Source organism: Periophthalmus magnuspinnatus, chromosome 10 (genome assembly GCF_009829125.3).
Source record: "Periophthalmus magnuspinnatus isolate fPerMag1 chromosome 10, fPerMag1.2.pri, whole genome shotgun sequence".
In the NCBI taxonomy this organism is placed as follows: Eukaryota; Metazoa; Chordata; class Actinopteri; order Gobiiformes; family Gobiidae; genus Periophthalmus; species Periophthalmus magnuspinnatus.
The window spans coordinates 2,891,236-2,911,192 of record NC_047135.1 but is presented as its reverse complement, the minus strand read 5'-3'; the positions used below and the strand labels follow the sequence as shown (position 1 = coordinate 2,911,192).

The window sequence follows — 19,957 nt, the reverse complement described above, 5'->3', positions numbered from 1 at the left end:
CGTGTTTAGTCCTGACTTTAATTAAAACCACCACTCCTTCAGCGCGTCTGCCAAGAAACAAATCTGCTCAAATAACTCAAGATGCCGTTAAGTAAAAACACGTTAACGTAAAGCTTTTTCCGCCCCTTTTTCCCTCAGGATTATGTCCCGTTATGATCCCTAAGGTGTTTCGAGGTATCGCAAACCCGACCAAACAGCTGTTGCCAGATTTTGGCGTTGACATAAAACAGCAGACCGAACGCTTCTCCGGTGTATTAGCATTCCCCAGCACGCGTCACTGTTTACCAATGAGACGCAAAAATGTCTTACGCTGAACCAAAGCCAGGCCTAAAAAGGAGCTGGAGATTCATGGCTTGTGCAGATACTGGGGGGGGAGGTTAACTAGGTGTGTGGGTATGCACGGGCCAGAGGGACTTATGGCTGATGTCCAAAATGCAAGAGGGTTCGGTGTCTCGTAAAGCTTGTGAGAATAAGTAAGGACAAGCTAGTGCTGACTAGTGACTCACTCCAGGCCTAAAAACGAAGGCATTGGGAAAACCAGTCCGGCGAGAGCGCTGTCAAAGCTGCTGTTTGGAAGCAACGTCACCCTCAAAAAATGATTAATCCATTTAGGGTTGGAAGTATCTGTCAACTTTTATGAGAAGGAATCTATTGAAGTAGTTTAAGTATGAAGGCAATGTCGGGTTGGCACTTGTCTCGTCTGCGTTTGTGTCGGTGTATAAAGGTTAACACAGCAAACAAGCAGAAAAGTGTGTTTATTTAGCATCTTTCGCAGACAAGGAAGTCTCAAAGTGCTTCACAACGAGAAGTTAGAACACATAAAAATAACAACAGAGTCAAAACAACAATATGGCCACACCTAAAAAACACACACAAAAAAACACCGCACCTTAAAACGCTTGACTGAACACGAGCGTTTTGCGTTGGTTTTTGAATCAATTCCAGATTCCAGACAACGCGAGAAGAGCCGGAGGTCGTTCCAGAGTCTGGGAGCAACGTCAAAGAGCGAGTGAGGGCGGACGGCTGGATCGGATCACGGACGAAGGAAGTGTTGGTGCGGGTTAAGGTCCGCGAGTTTTGGACCAGCTGCAGACGAGAAACGAAAACTAATAATTACAACAGTCGAAACGTGACGACACAAAGGCATTGCGTAAGCCCTGGATCATTTTGGGGACGCAATTTTCTGTTTTTGTCAAAGATAACACAGAGACTTCTGAGGTTTCGTGTTGCAGATTGGCCAAAATCACCTAAGTCCTTCCTGATTAATCCCTAGAATGAGGTCATCATGGGCAGTAACCAGTGTTTGGGTTTTCTTCGCATTAAGCTGCAGAAAGTTGCTCCTCAGCCAGTGTTTTATTTTCCCCAAGCAGCCGATTAAGGACTTCAGTTTTGGGATTTCGGAAAACTTGAAAGAACAGTATAAGCTAGATATCGTTAGGAATAGAAAGTTTAATTCAGTGTTACGCGATTGGGACGAAAACCGAACTGCTCCTCCTGAATCCGAGCTTCGAGGACTGGTTAGATCCTCTGCTCCATCCCTGGAATAAACCTGCCCAGAGAGGTTGAGCAGTGTTATTTCCTGGTAGTTGGAACGCACCCTCTGGTCTCCCTTCTTAAACCAAGGGACCACCACCTCAGTCCACCAGTCCAGAGGTACTGTCCCTGAAAGACACGTGATGTTGCAGAGACGAAGACAGTCCCACATCATCCAGAGACGTAAGATCTCAACCACCCCTGGAGCTCTGCCATCGAGGAGCTTGCCAACCACCTCAGAGAAAACAAAAAGAGCAAAACAAAGAGAACAAAGAGAACAATAAGGCTAGCCAGGATGCTAATAGGTGTGAAATCACTCATTACGGGCTTGAATGACTATGCTAAGTAGGACTCAAGGCACAGTGCACACTTAGAGTAACACAATAGACCAAGACTACAAACAGAAAGGGTAAACAATAGGTGTTTTGAGTTTCAGAATAGTTTGCTCCTCCCTTCAGACAGATATAAAGCCGTAATCTGACCACAACTGAAGAAGCGACTTTGACGAGCAGCCAAACATCTTCACTTCTATAACGATTTGTCCAGTTGACAGATTTATTTTTCTTTGGCTGTGGATCAGACCTGGACGACTGAGGGATTACACAGATGATTTCAGTCAGGATGATGAGTCCGCCCTTAAATCCTCAGTCTCTGCAAGTGGAGGAGTTCAAGTATCATCTACCGTCATTGACAAAATCACAATAGACACTGTTGAACATTTCAAATAGCTTGGACTCACAATTGATCATAAACTGACTTTTGACTTTCACACTCAAAAAGATGCAATCAAAGACTTTCTGTTATCCGTAAGTTAAAAGGACTCCATGTTTCACCACATCTACTGCTTATTTTGTCCACCAGCATCATCCAACCTGTCCTACTGTACTGTCCACCCTGTTTTCTTATCACGCTCACAGTTAAAAATTGTAATTCTTTCACAAAAATAACCCACCTAGCAGCAAAAATTAATCAATCCAATGTATGTGATGTGTTTGTGTGGTATCGTATGTAAATGGTGTTTTTCCCTGCGTGAACATGACCGTGAAGACAAATTTCCCCTTGGGGACAATAAAGTAACTGACTAACTAACTATCTCAGGGTCTTGTTCATGAGTGAGAGGAGGATGGAGCGTGAGACTGACAGATCGGTGTAGCATCTGCTGTATGTGGCGAAGAATTAGCTGAGTCCAAAGGCAAAGCTGTCAGGTCAGTCTACATTCCTTCTCTCACCTTTGGCCATGAGCTTTGGGTAATGACTGAAAGAACAAGATTACGGATACGAGCGGTTGAGTTTCCTCCGCAGGGTGGCCAAGCGCTCCCTTAGAGACAGGGTGAGGAGCTCAGTCACACGGGAAGAACTCAGAGTACGTTGAGAGGAGCCAGGAGGTTCCAGGTGCCTCCTAGACGGCTCATGGAAGTCCCACCAAGACTACCGTATTTTCCACACTATAAGACGCACCTAAAGGCCTTTAAGTTTCTCAAAAACCCATAGTGCGCCTTATAATCCGATGCGCCTTATATATGGATCAATATTGGTCAATTATGACACCCGTAGTCAGGAGGCGTCGCCGAAGTAATCGGGCACTTTGAATGAGCTCGACCAACTGTTCAACTCAGACACTGAAGAGGAAGAATTTAATGGATTCGTGAATGAGGAATGAACTGAAAAAGTGAGGCTTTACGTGTTTCTTTCACGTGTTCACAACTAAACAAGGCTGGAGATATTGTGACTATGGACATTAACATTTGAACAACGCTGAGTTATTGTTATTGCTTTGCACTATGTCGAGAGTTACTATATTGTGATGCATTAACTTGTTTTGTGAGTGAACAAAGTTTTCAGAGCGTTTTTTTTTATTCTATTAATAAAGTTTGACTGACTTATCTGACTGTTTTGTTGACATTCCCTTTAGCTCCATCTCGTGGATGCGTAACACAACCCCAGATACTACAGTAGTTTATATTCTATGCGTCTTATATATGAAAACTGTTTTAAAATCGGCCATTCATTGAAGGTGTGCCTTATAATGCGGAAAATACGGTATCTCTCTCGGCTGGACTGTGAACGCCTCAGGACCCCCCTCAGAAGACCTGTAGAGTATCGCACCAACCTTAAAAAGACTATTCACGCTTTTATCAGCTCCAGAACAGACGACTGCGACGCACTTTATACCGGTGTGTCCCTCAGTCGCCTCCAGCTCGTGCAGAAAAGCTACAGCACGTTTTTTTTTAACCAACACCCCCAGACTTCAGCACATCGCTCCAGTCCTTTAACCTCTCAAGTTTCTTTTAGAGTTGATTTTAAAATGTTATTGCTTGTTTTTAAAGCTCTTGACGGGTTTGGTCCTTCCTATTTCACTGATCTTCTGTCTCCAGCTCAAAAAGCACATTAAAGTCAAATAACCAGCTCTCAAACACTGCGGTGATGGGGTTTTCTCTGTCGATGGCCCCAGACTTTGGAACAAACTGCTCCTGATTTGCTACTATCACAGTCTTTGGCCTGTTTAAACGTATTTATTCAGACTTTTAACACTTAGTAACGCAGCGACACTCTGTACAGTCTGTTCTTATTCCATTGTTTAATGTTTTTGCTGTGCCTGGTTCTTATATTGTGTTGGTTTTATTGGAGAGCACGTCGGTCACCTTGAGTGTTATAAAGAGCTCTATAAATAAAAGAAAAGCAGAAGAAACTGGATGGATATAAAAAGTTTAACCACGTCATTTTATGTGGCCCACGAGAAGGTAAATTAAGGCTTGACTGTCATTTTAAAATAAGTCTGTGCTGCTTTAATGTTTGTATTGACAATAAATTTATGAGATTTTCCCAACAACACTGAGAAATATTTGCAAATAATCATCCCAAATTGTTCAGGAAGAGGAAAATTGTCGGCGTGGAAGGAAGTTTCAAGAAAGACGCTAAAGGTGAATACAAGTTTGTGCTTTAAGGAGAAAATCTGTATGTTTTTTGTGTTTTGAGGCGCGGTCAGTACAATCTACGCCGACATTTTGACACCAAACACGGAGCTAAGTATGAAAAAGTGAGTCTGTGAGAAAAACGACAAATTGTCCAATAATTAAAAGGCTGTTTTTGAAGCAGCGCTGAAGGTTCTGACCAGATCCACACTTTTAAAAATGTCAGTTTATCACAGAAACCGTTATTTAGCAAGTCAAAAAGGAATGACATTTATTTTACATGACATTTGTTTACATTTAGTGACATTTACTCTGTCGCACAGTCACATCTGGCCTTTAATGGCGGCCATTTTGCTGATGTGGCCCTCGGTGAAAATGAGTTTGACGCCTCTGATCTGGACCAAAGATTTTAGAGCGAACGCATTTTGTCGCTCGTCCAAGCAGCTCCTTCAGTTCTCACAAAGCTCCTTGGATGAGAGAGTGATGAAAGACTCGCGAAACATAACACTTTTGTCCGACAGAATGAAACTTTCTTTTGCTCTGGACCCGACCTGGACGACGGAGCGACTGCACGGATCACGTTTTGGATTGGAGACTAAAAACTGAACCTAAAACGACAAAAACAACTGAAACTATGTCCTGAAATGCTCCACAAATAGCCACGACATGTCAAATTTATTTATAAAGATTTAAAAACAACCACGCTGTCCAAATCTGATGAAACAAAACACAATAGAACACAACAAATACAATAAATACAAGAGTCCCGCTCAACTCGTGTTCAAACCGAGAGCAAACAAATGAGTTTACAACAAAGATTTACAAATATTTAAAGACTGGGCTGTTCTAATACACAGAGGAAGACGGTGCCAGACTTTGGGACCAGCTACAGCAAAAGCTCCGGCCCCTTGAGTTTTTTGCCGAACATTTGAAGAACGTTCGGCTAAAAATGTCAGCGTTGTACTGGAAACATGACCAGACGGAAGCTCAAAGCGACAAAGAGGAGCCAAAACATGGAGATATTTAAAAAAAAAACATCATCAGAATCTTAAAGTCAGTCCTGAAGCTGACTCGCCTCTCCACAGACCGGCCCTGTGACTTGCTCTGGTGGCGTCACCTTCTTGTATTTTTAATTTAAAGATTATTCAACTCACCTCTGGAGTTAGAAGGAGCCCGGGAGGAGCTGCGGTGGTCCAGGAGCGTCCTGCTGGTGGATCAATCCTGACCTTCTCAGAGTGGCACCGCCCTGACGCCGCGCCGCTGTGCCGCCGTGCCCCACCAAGGCGCCTTTATACAACACTGCACTTTTATTTTTATTTTATTTGACATATTTTTATGGTTATGTTCTAAAAATAACCCGCGAAAGTTGAAATTCGCGCAGTATCAGCTTGATTTTTTACATTTATTCTCTCTGTTTTTGTCTGTAAAACCCCTCACCACACACTTTATACACTTTTCTCACACAGGCGTTAACATTTTCTCACATTTCTCTCTCGTTTAACCCTCTGGTGCACAACGGTCACTGCAGTGGACCACAACTAAAACATAACATTCTCTTTAATGCATTGGTTTATGTGGTGGAGCTGCATATCAGCGTCTACAGTGCTCTCTGCTGCCACACTCCATTGAGGTCAATTCAGTGGTGAGTCGGTGTAACTACAAGTAAATTTCCTCTAATTGGTTTTCTTATTCAGGCCTAAACATTGCGCCTATACTTTGTTTTTCAATGCATAAAATAGAAACATGGGTTTGTATATTTACAGTATTTACAATAGAACACAAGCTAATTCTCAGTTCACAATGTTGTTTCATGTCCTGAGAAGAAGAAAAACACTTCAGGAAAAAATCTTGACCAAGGCTTTGATAATTTATGCATCAGAGGGTTAAACACTCAAAGTTCAAACCTTCGTAAATTTTAAAAAGCGCAGTATTAAAGAAGGAAAACAAATCTTAAACTGTACTGTAAATAAAAATAACAGTTTTTAGAAATACTGTAGCAAATTTAATTTTAATGATCAAATCTACGAGGTTGGACACATAAAAAATGATTAATAGTGACTCAGGTGTATTTCACAGTTCCTCTGACCGCGCCTCTTCGTCTTTGCGCCGCTGTAATGTCCCGTAATGTTCTTTTTCCTGCGGTCACTGATCCTTAAAGCTAAATCCGACTCCATCCGCGCATCTTTTTACAGTTACAACCCTTTTTTCATCCGTGTTCAAACTCATTGCTGCTGTCGTCCTTATGTTATTTCCCTCTTTCTTTAAGCGACAAACCGAAAATTCATTTATTCTGTAATGTCGCCCCCTACAGCCGCGGAGGAGACTTGATGGACAACGGTCTACAGTCCCTTAGCCAAAAAAATCACGCATGTTTATTGTCATATGTGTCCACAAACTTCCCTGTCAGAGATGGGAGTCGTATTAAAATGTGAAATACTCCAGTCGTTGCCGTTTTGGAGCTAAACCCTGGAGATGTTCTTTCCTGTGAGTATCGGCCCCTCCTCCGTCTGTATCTGTCAGTCTGTTCAGTTTGACTTGATGAGACGAGGCCGAGACCTAAAACTGGGCAGCAGGTCGACTGGTACTGCGAAGGAAATACCGTAAATTTCGGACTACAGAGCGCACCTTGATATAAGCCGCACCAGCTAAATTTGAAGAGAAAATCAATTTTGTACATATATAAGCCGCACCTGAATAAAAGCCGCAGGTTTTCATATTGTAACATGAGATATTTACACAGAAAGACGGTGCACCGACACGCTTTTTTTTAAACTGTGCCTGAAAATTGGCACCAACACGACAACAACACGGGATGAACACATCTGCAGGTTTAGAAAATAAAGCTGCACCAACACGGAAAATCTGCTTTTATTTCCTCTGAAAACTTTTGTCGTCTTTTTACATTGACCAAGTTGGATTCATTGATGTCGAGCTTACGTGCAGTGGCTCTATTTCAGGGGTCGGCAACTCGCGGCTCCGGAGCCGCATGCGCCTCTTTCAGCCTTATACTGCGGCTCTGCGTGGCTTGGGAACTAACACAGACACAGCTCAGTCCTGCGTAAAGAGCCCTGATTTTGAGACGTTGTGCGCACAGGGGTCAGGAGCAACTTTGGCCCGTCCCTAATGACACACTAATAAGCTCGTCCGTAGATGTATCATGAAAATCCTGCTGGAAATCGCCACAGAAATCTATTTGATGTAGTAGCAAGTATATTATCTGCTCTTGTCTCCGCGGTGACGTATCACGTTTAACACATCAGACACGACGCATTAAAGTAGAGCCACAAGTGAGTGAAAATGAGCCAAAACAAAAGTCTTTGGAGATCTTTTTAACAAAGGGGAAAAGGACAACTGAGGAGCCAGAAGAAGAGACTACGACCTCCAAGAAAAAGAAAGATAAATTTAACAGACAATGCCTACTTAAAATCTGGGTTTGTCGCTACAGGTGACTCACGCACAGAGTCCGCTCTGCGTAACATACGGGAAAAGCAAATAAGGCAATGAAACCTTCAAAACTGCTTTGGCACATGGAGAATAAGCACCTGGGATTAAACGATACGCTACGAGTTTTTTTGTTGTTGTTTTTTTAAAGAAACTGCGGAGTAGAGTAGACATAATCACATAATCAGCGCGATGCATGATGCAGCGGTTTGGTGAGTTGTATTTTTTTAATGCACTTAAGTTGTTTTTGCCATATTTATCTGCCACGTGTAGAAGGCTTGTCCGTGAAAGTAAAACCTACATTATTCCGTTACATTATTGTTATTATACAGTGTTATCTTCATTTTAGATGTCAAAAAGTATTTGCGGCTCCCAGTGTTTTATTTTATGTGGAAAGTGGGTCCAAATGGCTCTTTGCGTGTTAAAGGCCGACCCCTGCTCTGTTTCCTTTCTGTTTCTTTATCTTAAAAACTGCATCATATCCATTTCATGATGCGCAAAATGATCGTTCAAAATCAAAACTAGTGAATTCTTCAGAGCAGAATCTTTCCCCACGTCTGTCTCACTTTTACGTTTACAGCTAGAGAGCGCCCCCCAGGGGTCGTTATCCAGTAAAATTCCATATATAAGCCGCACTGCTGTAAAAGCCGCAGGGTTCAAAGCGTGGAAAAAAAGTAGCGGCTTATAATCCGAAATTTACGGTAACATCTTCTAAATGAAACCTCACCTCTGTTCCACATTCTACGTCTATATATGTGTTAAATGTAGTGAAATAAACTGCAAATGTGTTTATTAAAGGGCCCGGACTATCACGTTATCCTCTGATCTGTGGTATAATGTTGTTTCCTCGTTACAAACAGACCTGGAGTTGTGTTTTGTTTCCAAACCAGGACTAAACCAGGAAAAATACACACATACAAGCAGTAAAATCATGTACTTAAGTAGGATTTTTAGGTGTTTTTTCTTTACTTCTGCACATTTTACAGTGGATACTTTTTACTTTTCCTTCACTACGTTTGAGAGTAGTATCTGTACTTTCTACTCCACTACGTTTTTGAGCCCGACTGAAACGTAAAAAGTACTTTTCATCTGATTTGAGGGGTTATTTTTACCGTGTTCGTGGAAACTTCCTGTCTAAAGTTTTCGAGTTTGAGCAAAACAAAAATAAACACACAAAATTCATGAGAAAAACTCAGATTTGTGTTGTTCCTGTGACCAAAATATGTGTCATTTTGAATCAGTATCTCTACATTTACACGTGAAATGAACAACACTTTTACTTTTTACTCTTAAAGCACATTTTTACACTTAAATACTTTTACTTAAGTTGATTTCTTCATGTGATCCTTGTACTTCTATGTGACTTTTTACCTCTGTATCTGTACGCTCACTACTTCCTTTTTACAAGTACATCCTGCAGTACACTAGTGTGACATATTGGTGTGAAAATGGCTCTGTAGGGCGTCTGTGTCGTTCACAATCTGCCTTAATCCAGTTTAATTTCACTTCACAGTTTCATTGTGGTATAATTTTAACCGGACAATGCGTTTTTTGTCACTTTGCACCATAGAAGAACAGATATATTAAAAAAAAACTAAGACTAAAACCAGTAAAAAACGTCATTGTATTTCAGTTTGAGGCGTTAATCTGTGGAATAAGCCTGATGATAAACTAAAAAGCTCCTACACAATAAAAGCATTTATAAAGAAGTATAAAACATGACTTTTTTTGAAAATTACAGGACTCAGGAATGATTCATGTGAACTGTTGTGGTTTGTGTTTTTTTCTTTTGTTGTAGAACTGATGCTACTTTTCTTTGAATTCTTGTGCGTTATTATTAAATTCAATAGTTTTAGACATTATAAGTCATTTTTACTTCAGTCTAAACACTTTCAGTCATGATAGAAATGTTATGTACAACTTTATTCAAGTTGAATAATGTTTGATTTTGATGTAATGACCGAATAAATACACAATACTAAAGAAAAAATAAAATAAAAATCATGTACATGCTTCCAGCTCCATCGACTCTGGCTCCAGTTCACTTTCTATTGAAAAACTGTGTCCTCTCTGTAACTGCTGCTGTCAGGCTCGTCATTTTCTTAATGTTCTTCTTAAATGTTCGTATTAACCCGCTCTACATTATCCTGGGGTTTATTTATTTATTTATTTATTAAGTTATTTTGAGTTTATTTTGATGTTTTTTTGTTTAGGTTTTTTTTTTTTTGTTATTTTGAGATTATTTTGTTTTATTTGTTTTTATTTTTTGCTATTTATGTATTTTTTTATAGTATTTTGAGTTTTGTTTTTTCTCAGTTATTTTGAGTTTATTTAGATTTATTTACTTATTTATTTTTTGTTATTTAATTTTTATTTATTTATTTTTTTTAGTTATTTTGAGGTTTTTTTTAAGTTATTTTGACTTTATTTAGATTTTTTGGGGCTATTTAAAGGGTTTTTTTTGTTATTTTGAGGGGGTAATTATATAGTTATTTTGAGTTTATTTTTATTTATTTAATTAATTTATTTATTTATTGTTATCTACTTGATCCTGGGGTTTTTATTTCACTTTTGTGTCTGTAAATCAAGATATGAACATTAATAACAGACAAATCAGGCGCCTTCTTTCCCCGATGTCGCTCCTGTTAGCGTTAGCAACAGGTTTGATTGACAGCGTTGCTAAGCGCCCGCTCCCTGCTAAACCAGCGGTGCGGATGGGAAGAGGCTTTACTACAAACAGCCTCGCTCCTGATTGGCTCTTTGGTTGCTATGACACTCACGGCCAGAATTCCAAATACAGAAATCGACTCCATTTTCGGCGCTATATCTGCTCTGGCCTCGACGAGCTTCATTTTCGCTGTGGGTGACGTCACACTCGCTCAGTCCACGTCTTTACACACGTCTATTTTTCCTCCTGAAGAGAAAACCAGACGATCGTGTATAAACAAAAACAGCATGATACAATGATTTTTAATTTTGAGAAACAGCAGATCACATTTTCACATTTTCACAGCCTCCGGGAAACGAAAGACGACGCAAAAGACGGATGACGACCCCCTTCTTCAAACTGTTTATCTATAGTTATGTAATTGTCCTGTAAGACTCTATGTCATACGTTTGGAAAATAAACTACATAAAAAAATGACCCAAACTTTTCTAAACGAGTGACTGACCTTGCGCTCACTTTCACTGTCAGCCCGGGCGACAAATGCGACTTTAATTATGTGCTTTATAATGAGGATCTTTCGTTTTGGTTTATTAATTAAACACAAAGCCATTAAAGTCCCACAAGACAGTTTTAAATTAGATAAAAATAGATTCTTTTGGCCAAATCTAATCATCTTTATAGCTTCTATATTACACAAAACTGACTATTTAAGAGCTTTAAGTCGTGTTATGATGCTGTTTTCTGCTCAAAAACACACCTGGAGTTGTGTTTTGCTTCATTCACACAAGTTTAAATAACCTTTTATCACATCTCCAAAGCTCAAAATGCTCCGTTTCACCTTGTGATGTCATGAAGTGGTAGTTTTTTTCATGTTAACAGCTCCTTTTTACCTTTATTTCAGTACAAATTGGCAATTCCAGCTGCTCTGACTTTATCGTGCCAGCCAAAGGGGAAGATATTGTTCTTTCTACTCAAAGATCTCTGTAAACATCGTTCAAAATGACTCGCTTCCTGTTCTTAAAGCTGTTATTTTTATTAGACCGGTGTGTAACTGTGTCTCCTTTCAGTTCCTCATTCACACTTCTTGAAAAATGCCTGACTTCTACACTTTGGTTTGAGTTTTTCTGGCTCTGAGTGACACATGTGACTGTGCAGCACTGTGTTATACCGCCCTCGTGTGGATAAATGAGGAACTGCAGCAAGGAGATGGGTTTTAATAATGAAAAAAATGCAATGGCGCACTCTGGTGGTTGTTTTAAGACATGACAACTTCCTGCAGCTCCTGTTTTTCTGTTTAAATTTTTACTCAAGGTTAATTTTAGTGTCAGTCTTTTAGTTTTTTATTTGTTTATTAGCTGTCCTTAAACTGCTTGATAATGCCTCTCAGCGAAGTTACGGGTCAGATCTGCGGAGAGGCAAGCCCGCTCATAGTAAGAATACGTGTTTTTCAAAGTATTTTCACTCATGGTTTATTTTAGAGTCAATCTTTTAGTTTTAATACCTGGAGATGTTTTTAATTTGTTTATTAGCTGTCGTTAAACTGCTTGACGATGCCACTCAGCTAAGGTACGGGTCAGATCTGCGGAGAGGTAAGCCCGCACATAGTAAGAACACATTTTTTTCAGTTTTTCAAAGTATTTTCATGAATAAAAACACTGCAATTGGAAAACAAGCTACATCAACTCTTAGCTTAATGCCATATTATGTATTTTACAGCAATAACGTCTCCATATCTCCATGACGACAAGCAGCTGACACATAATGCACATTTAATTGGTTTTACAGATTTGCATAAGATCATAGTTTATTCTTTATAAAAGCAATTGTACATATAAAACAGCTTATAATTTAGAATTTTACAAAAAAAACAAAAACAAATATATATTTACAAAATGCTTATTCTAAACCAAGACGAGATTTCAAGGCATCGTTAAAGTGATTTCACATTAAGTGCAAAAAAACGAGGGAGTTTTCATCATAAAGTGAAGAAGTGTTTGGGGTCTTCTTCAGCGGCGTCTTCTTCAGCGTCTCCATTTTCGACCGTGACCCCCCGAGACGCGGCGTCCTCCGTGTTCAGCGAGCTCTGGATACTTGGCTGGACATTTCCGGGACATAATTCTTCACCGATTCCTCTCGTGTGAGTCGTTCGCTCCGGGACAGCGCGGTCTGTCTGCGGGTCGAGTTGTTCTTCTGTTGTTTGGTGAACGCTCTCGTCCGTGATGTTTTCTTGAGCCGTGGCCAATGACTCACCGTGGGAATGACTGGGAATCGTTTCTTGAGCGTTGACCCCTGAACTACCTGCGATCTGCTCAGTTATATCTGCTTCTTTCTCCACCTCGTGCCCTAAAATAGACGTTTGCGTGTCTGTATCAGTCTCGCGAGTCCTCGGAGCTGTGATGTTATCTCCTGTCCGCTCTGAACGTCCCAAACTCGAATCCTCTTCCTCCTTTTGACAACTCGCTCCATTGTTTTTGTGTTTGTCTTCCTCTCCAGCGGCGGCGGCGGCGGCGGCGGTTGCTCCTCCCAGGATCCTCTTTAAGCTCTGGGCTCTGTCTCTGTGGACTTGACACAGCTCATCGTTGGGCATGTGGTTTCCGTAAATCTCCGCCAGCTTCATGTAAACGACATACAAGGCCTCGGGGTTAGCGGGGTCCTCCAGAGCGGCGGCCAGAGCCAAGTGGAAGTAGCCCACTGCATCAAAGGCATCCTGGGAAAAAGTACACAATGGAGAGAGTCAGTACGACGGATCTGTAGAAGTATTTAATGTACTGCGTGGAGTCTATACATAGTTACTGAACAGAAGAGACTGAAAAAATAAACAGCCAAATCTCTGTTCACATCCAAGTATCTAAGTCACATATGTCAAACTCAGGCCCAAGGGCGAAATTTGGCGCACGGTGTAATTATATTTGGCCGCGAATGCACCACTAATACTACAAATCCCATAATGCTTTGCTACTGCACCTTTTCTGTTGAGACTCATTACCAACCAGGCTACTGATCACCTCGGCCAAATTAACTCCACCCCCTCGGCCAAATTAACTCCACCCCCTCCGCCAAATTAACTCCACCCCTCCGCAAAAAAATCATGTAAAATGTGTCTTTTATTTCAAATTTAATTGCTCTCTGTTTGTGAAATCAAGCTCGAGTTGATCCAGATTTTGTGTTTAGCAAAATTAACGTTTGTTTCCGTATGAAAAGGTTAAACATTACATCAGGTGCAATTAATTTTTCAATAAATACAGAGTTTTTCCTGTAAATTTGTGTCAGTTTTTGATTTTGGCGCATTGTGAATTTGAGTTTGACGCCCCTGATCCAAGTCCTTAAGTCATTTTAAATCCAGTCCCTGTCCAGAGTGATGAAATATGAACAATTAAAACTAAATATTTTGACTTTTGAGTGGTGTCTGTCCTCAAAATGGCGGCACGTTTTTTTACGCTTCAAATCCAGACTCCAAACGGCTCGGAAACGATCAGCGCTCTTCTATTTTTAAGTTTGTTTTACTGTTTATGTTTCCACTGTTTGCACTGGGATGTGAACATGTTTTTATTCTGTGAAGCAAACGGCGTCATGACAACGAGAAGACGTGGAATGTGACGGAGTAAAAGTAATAAAGTACTTAAGAAAACGTTTTAGGTACCTGTACTTTACTTACGTTTTACAGTGGATACTTTTACTTTAACTTCACAACATTGGAGAGCAGTATCTGTACTTTCTACTCCACTACATTTCTGAACAGGACTGAAAAGTAAAAGTAAAAGTACTGTTTGAGACCCGCTGAAAAGTCTGAGGGTTTATTTTTAACAAGTTCCTAATTTGAGCAAAACAAAAATAAACGAATAAAATCAGATAGAAAAAAATAACGATCAGTTCGGTTGTTTCTGTTGAACAAAAATCAGCTCAAATCTTTATCAAATCACCACATTTGAAGTTTTATAAGACTCAAAATCTGCACGAAATACTTTTACTTTTTACTCTTTAAGTACATTTTTAAACAGGTTCTGAAATACTTTTACTTTAGCAGATTTTGCATGTGATACTTTTACTTTTACTTGAGTATGTTTTTGCTCCGGTATTTGTACTTTTACCTAAGTAACACAAGTGAGGACCGTGTTTTCCGGACTATACGTCGCTCTGGAGCCAAAAAACGCATAAAAATGAAGAAAAAAACATATATTTGTCGCATTTTTGGGGAAATTCACTTGCCAAGATCCCAGTCTGTCCCCGTATTTCTGCGCTGTCTTTCCCCGTCCCGTCTGTGTCTTTGTCTGGAGCTGGGCGGAGACTCTAGCACCACCCACTACACACCTGCAGCCAATCAGCAATCAACCCTCCACCAGCTCGTCCGTGTGTCCTCCGTGGTACAGTTCCGCTCGGCTCAGTCTAGTTTTTGTGTTTACGGTCTTAGTGCTCAGCTGTTTTTTCTCTTTTTTTTTTTGCCAGATCCTGTTTCTTGGACCCACTCTGCTCCTCCGCCTCCGACCCAGCTCTCCACGACCGGTACGAACACCTCAGCCTCCGCCTCTGCTCTCTACTACCTGCTCCGTCAACCAGCCTTTTGCAATGTTGTTTATGCCATTGTATATTTGAATAAAATAAATAAATACACAAATAAATAAATATATAAATAAATAATAAATAAATGAATAAATAAAAAATACATATATAAATACATATCCAAATAAATAAATATACAAATAAATAAATTATAAATTAATAAATAAATATACAAAAATAAATAAATAAATATATAAATAATGAATGAATAAATTAAAAATAAATAAAATAAACAAATAAATAAATATATAAATAATAAATAAATGAATAAATAAAAAATACATATATAAATACATATACAAATAAATAAATATACAAATAAATAAATTATAAATAAATAAATATACAAAAATAATAAATAAATATATAAATAGTGAATGAATAAATTAAAAATAAATAAAATAAATATACAAAAAAATAAATAAACATAAATATACCAAAAATAATAAATAAATAAAATAAATAAATACATGCATGAATAAATAAACATATAAATGAATAAAAAGAGTACAAAGGCATAAAAAAAAGTTTGAGAGAAGTTTGTGTGTTAAACATGTGTGAATGAAACAAAACACAACTCCAGGTCTGTTTGTGACGAGGAAACAACAGAAACAGCGTCATATTGGCCCTTTAAAATCATAAAAACATCACTTATAGTTTTGAAAGTTAGTCAAATAAAACGTTTTGTCGTCAACATTCACATTTCCTTGTTGGTAATAAACTCCGTCAAACTTTTACCTTGAGTAGTCGCATCTGAGTATAAGTCGCCCCCGGACAAACTATGAAAAAAAGCTCCGGAAAATACGGTATTTCTTCCACCGCTGTGTTTTGTGGAAGGATTGCCATAGAGAGACTTACTTTAAGCTTGTACAGAGTGAGGTTGCCCAGTCTGCAGTAAACTCTGGTGTAGTACTGCGCCTCTAGGGGGTGCTGGATGGAGGGAGGACAGAACGACAGAGCCTTGAGGTAGTAGTTTTCCGCCATTTCGTACTGCTCCAGTCTGTAGTACACGGTGGCCAGACGGTGGTAGGTCGCCCACTCGTTCATGTCCACGCCTTTGGTTAAAACACACAAAAAAGTGTTTGAAATTTGAAGTTTTTCTCTGCGTTTTCAAGGACCACGTTGTACCTGTTTTCCCTGCGACCTCTACAGCCAGCGTGGAGTACTGCAGCGCCTCGTCCCAGTCTTTGTGGTCCATTAACAAATCGGTCAGTTTGCTCAACAATCTGAACTCTGAGTGAACGTCCCCGATACATCGTGCAAAAGGCAAACCGCCGTCCTGAAAATATAACGCAGAAAACTGACTCTTGTGAGCGTTAAGTCGTGTTCTAACGCCGTTTCCTCCTCATGAACAGACCTGGAGTGTTTTCTGTTTGAGAGAAGTTCAGCTCAATGCAAAACATAAACTTTTTGGTGTTTTGAAAAAAATGTTGCAGCAAAAAACAAAATATATATATATATGTCTTGAACCTAATCCTAATCCTACCAAAATATCATATGCATTTTTGTAAATTTTCTCGCCAAAAACCCAAATTTGTTGTATTTCCATCCATTTTATGTCTTATAAAAATACTTGAAATTATTGCACAAACCCGAAAAGCCTTAAACAGAAGCTCGATGTGCAGAATTTTCAATATAAAATGTAATATTGTACTTATTTTGTTGTCTATATTTGTTTAATACAAAACGCATTGTGAATGTGAATATGAAAACTAAAGCCTTTTGCAGTGTTGTTTATGCCATTGTATATTTGAATTAAATAAATAAATAAATACATAACTAAATAATAAATAAATGAATAAATAAAAAATACATATATAAATAAAAATACAAATAAATAAACATAAATAAATAAATTATAAATGAATAAATAAATAAATATATAAAAATAATAAATAAATATATAAATAATGAATGAATAAATTAAAAATAAATAAACAAATAAATATACAAAAAATAATACATAAATAAACATAAATAAATGTAAAAAATAATAAATAAATATATAAATAATGAATGAATAAATTAAATATAAATAAATATACAAAAAATTATAAATGAATAAATAAAATAAATAAATACATGAATGAATAAATAAACAAATAAATAAATAAAAAGAGTACAAAGGCATAAAAAAAAAGTTTGAGAGACGTTTGCGTGTTAAACATGTGTGAATGAAACAAAACACAACTCCAGGTCTGTTTGTGACGAGGAAACAACAGAAACAGCGTCATATTGGCCCTTTAAAATCATAAAAACATCACTCATAGTTTTGAAAGTTAGTCAAATAAAACGTTTTGTCGTCTTACTCTATAAAACGGCAGTGAGGCCATTCGATTCCTGTGGCCTTTGAAGTAAACGTCTCCGGCTTCTTCGTAGATGCTCATGGTGAAGTGAGGGTCGTTCATTCTCAGAGCGGTTTTCACAGCTGCCTGAGGAAAGAAAAGACGGATTATAGTTGTTGAAATCCCTGCGGACGTTTCCCGCCCCGTCCCTCACCTGCAGGTACATGTCCGCGAGCTCGTCCTCTGAGATGAGGTAGTAGATACGTCCCACCTGAAGCCACGTCTCAGACTCCTCCTCCCGTTTGCCCAAGTCGATGGAAATCCTCAGGCTCTGTTTGGTGTAGTCCAGAGATTTACGAGACGATCTGAAACACAAACACACCAGAAAAGTTACAGAGTGCAGCTTTACAGGGTGGATTTTGTAAAGTGAACCAGGACTGAACCAGGACTAAACATGGAGTAAACTGGGACTAAACCAGGGCCAAACCAGGACTAAACCAGGACTGAACCAAGATTGAACCAGGACTGAACCAGGACTAAACGTGGACTAAACCAGGGCCAAACCAGGACTAAACCAGGACTGAACCAGGACTAAACCAGGACTAAACCAGGACTAAACCAGGAATAAACCAGGACTAAACCAGGACTAAACCAGGACTGAACCAGGACTAAACCAGGACTAAACGTGGACTAAACCAGGACCAAACCAGGACTAAACCAGGACTGAACATGAACTAAACCAGGACTAAACGTGGACTAAACCAGGACTAAACCAGGACTGAACCAGGACTAAACCAGGACTAAACCAGGACTAAACCAGGACTAAACCAGGACTGAACCAGGACTAAACCAGGACTGAACTAGATTTAAACCAGGACTAAACCAGGACTAAACCAGGAATAAACCAGGACTAAACCAGGACTAAACCAGGACTGAACCAGGACTAAACCAGGACTAAACCAGGACTAAACCAGGACTAAACCAGGACTGAACCAGGACTAAACCAGGACTAAACATGAACTGAACCAGGACTAGAATCTGTCACCCTCTTGTCTCCATAGAGAACAAAAGTGAATTGAAGCCAGAGTCGATGGAGCAGGAAGTGCGCTCATGATCACTTCCTGTTTGGAACGCGCGGCTAGCAGGTTAGCTACGTCCATTTATACAAACCGTCTATGGTGTTTACGTTATAATTTTAATGTAACTCAGTGTAAAAGTATTCAGAATACAGAACTCAGAATAAGTTACAAAATACATTTGAATGCAGTATTCAGTATTCTGTAACTAAATACATTTTCAGAGTACTCTTTGTGTAACTACAGAACAGACCCTGACGTACTTCTCAGTGTTGAGTGACAGATAGAGGCTGCTGAGGATCTCCAGGTACTCCCCCTCCAGCCTCTTGTCCTTCAGCTCTCTGGACACGGCGGCGCAGTGCTCGTAGTAAACGATGCTCTGACCGTACAGCAGCAGGTCGGCGTAAAGACGACTTAAGACTTTGGCCACCACCATCTGACCTGAAAGAACGAGCTCAGTTTAACACAGACTCTGTCCACGAGCGTGACCACAAATGGAGGTCGTTGACATAGCAATTGAGTTATTTTTAATGGTCAAGAGTCTCCAAAATGGCGGCTGTAACAGGAACGCAAAACCCATGACTGAGGAATAAGCAGCGTTGGATGAAGTACTCCATTTTGTTACTTAAAGGTCATATATCACGCAAAAATTAGCTTCAAGTCGTGTTCAAATGCTGTTATCTCCTCAAAAACAGACCCGGAGTTGTGTTTTGTTTCATTCACACATTCACTCCAAACCTCAAAATGCTCTGTTCCACCTTGTGATGTCATGAAGTGGTAGTTTTCAAATTAACAGCTTCTTTTTTTATCTTTAGTTCAGTAGAAAATTGGCACTTCCAGAGCTGAAATGAGCCAAATGATTCTAGAAATGAAGGTGTGTGGAGTTTAAAAACACAGCGGAGCACTTCCTGTATTACCACACGTTGACATCACAAGGTGGAACAGTGTGTTTTCAGTTTGAGAGAAGAACTAAAGAAGAAGTAAATCTGCAGGTTTGTGTGTTAAACATGTGTGGTCTGTTTGTGACGAGGAAACAACTTTAGAACAGATTAGAAAACAGAGTAATATGAGCTCTTTAAGTAAAAGAATCACATGAAAAAATATACTTAAGTAAACGTATTTAAGTATTTAAGTAAAATATGAGACATATTTTGGTCACAGAAACAAGAATGTTGTGTATTTATTTTAGTTTTGCTCAAAGCCGAAGCTTGAACTCGTAAACTTTAGTCAGGATGTTTCCACGAACATGGTAAAAATAACTCCTCAATTCAGATGAAAAGTACTTTTTACTTTTCAGTCCTGTTCAAAAACGTAGTGAAGTAGAAAGTACAGATACTGCTCTCAGATGTAGTGAAGTAAAAGTAAAAAGTATCCACTGTAAAACGTACTCAAGTAAAGTACAGATACCTAAAAACTCTACTTAAGTACGGGATTAAGTACTGCAGTGTTTCAGATAAAAAGTTTTACTCGTGTACTTTTGTGTGA

General features: G+C 39.2%; 1 protein-coding gene across 2 annotated transcripts in view; it reads right to left on the bottom strand.

Annotated features, from left to right (window-relative positions):
- Positions 1-12,448: 12,448 nt before the first annotated feature.
- sh3tc2 (SH3 domain and tetratricopeptide repeats 2) overlaps positions 12,449-19,957 on the bottom strand; it is a 49,172-nt gene continuing 41,663 nt past the window's right edge. The window contains exons 17-22 of one of the 2 annotated variants that reach the window (XM_055224629.1): positions 18,736-18,913; positions 17,611-17,761; positions 17,421-17,543; positions 16,240-16,390; positions 15,970-16,166; positions 12,449-13,261 (exon numbers count right to left, since the gene is read on the bottom strand). In XM_055224629.1, coding sequence (XP_055080604.1) covers positions 12,530-13,261; positions 15,970-16,166; positions 16,240-16,390; positions 17,421-17,543; positions 17,611-17,761; positions 18,736-18,913 — 1,532 coding nt within the window. In that variant the 3' untranslated portion in view covers positions 12,449-12,529. The remainder of the gene's footprint in view (positions 13,262-15,969; positions 16,167-16,239; positions 16,391-17,420; positions 17,544-17,610; positions 17,762-18,735; positions 18,914-19,957) is intronic. The other variant, XM_055224630.1, reaches the window with a different exon arrangement.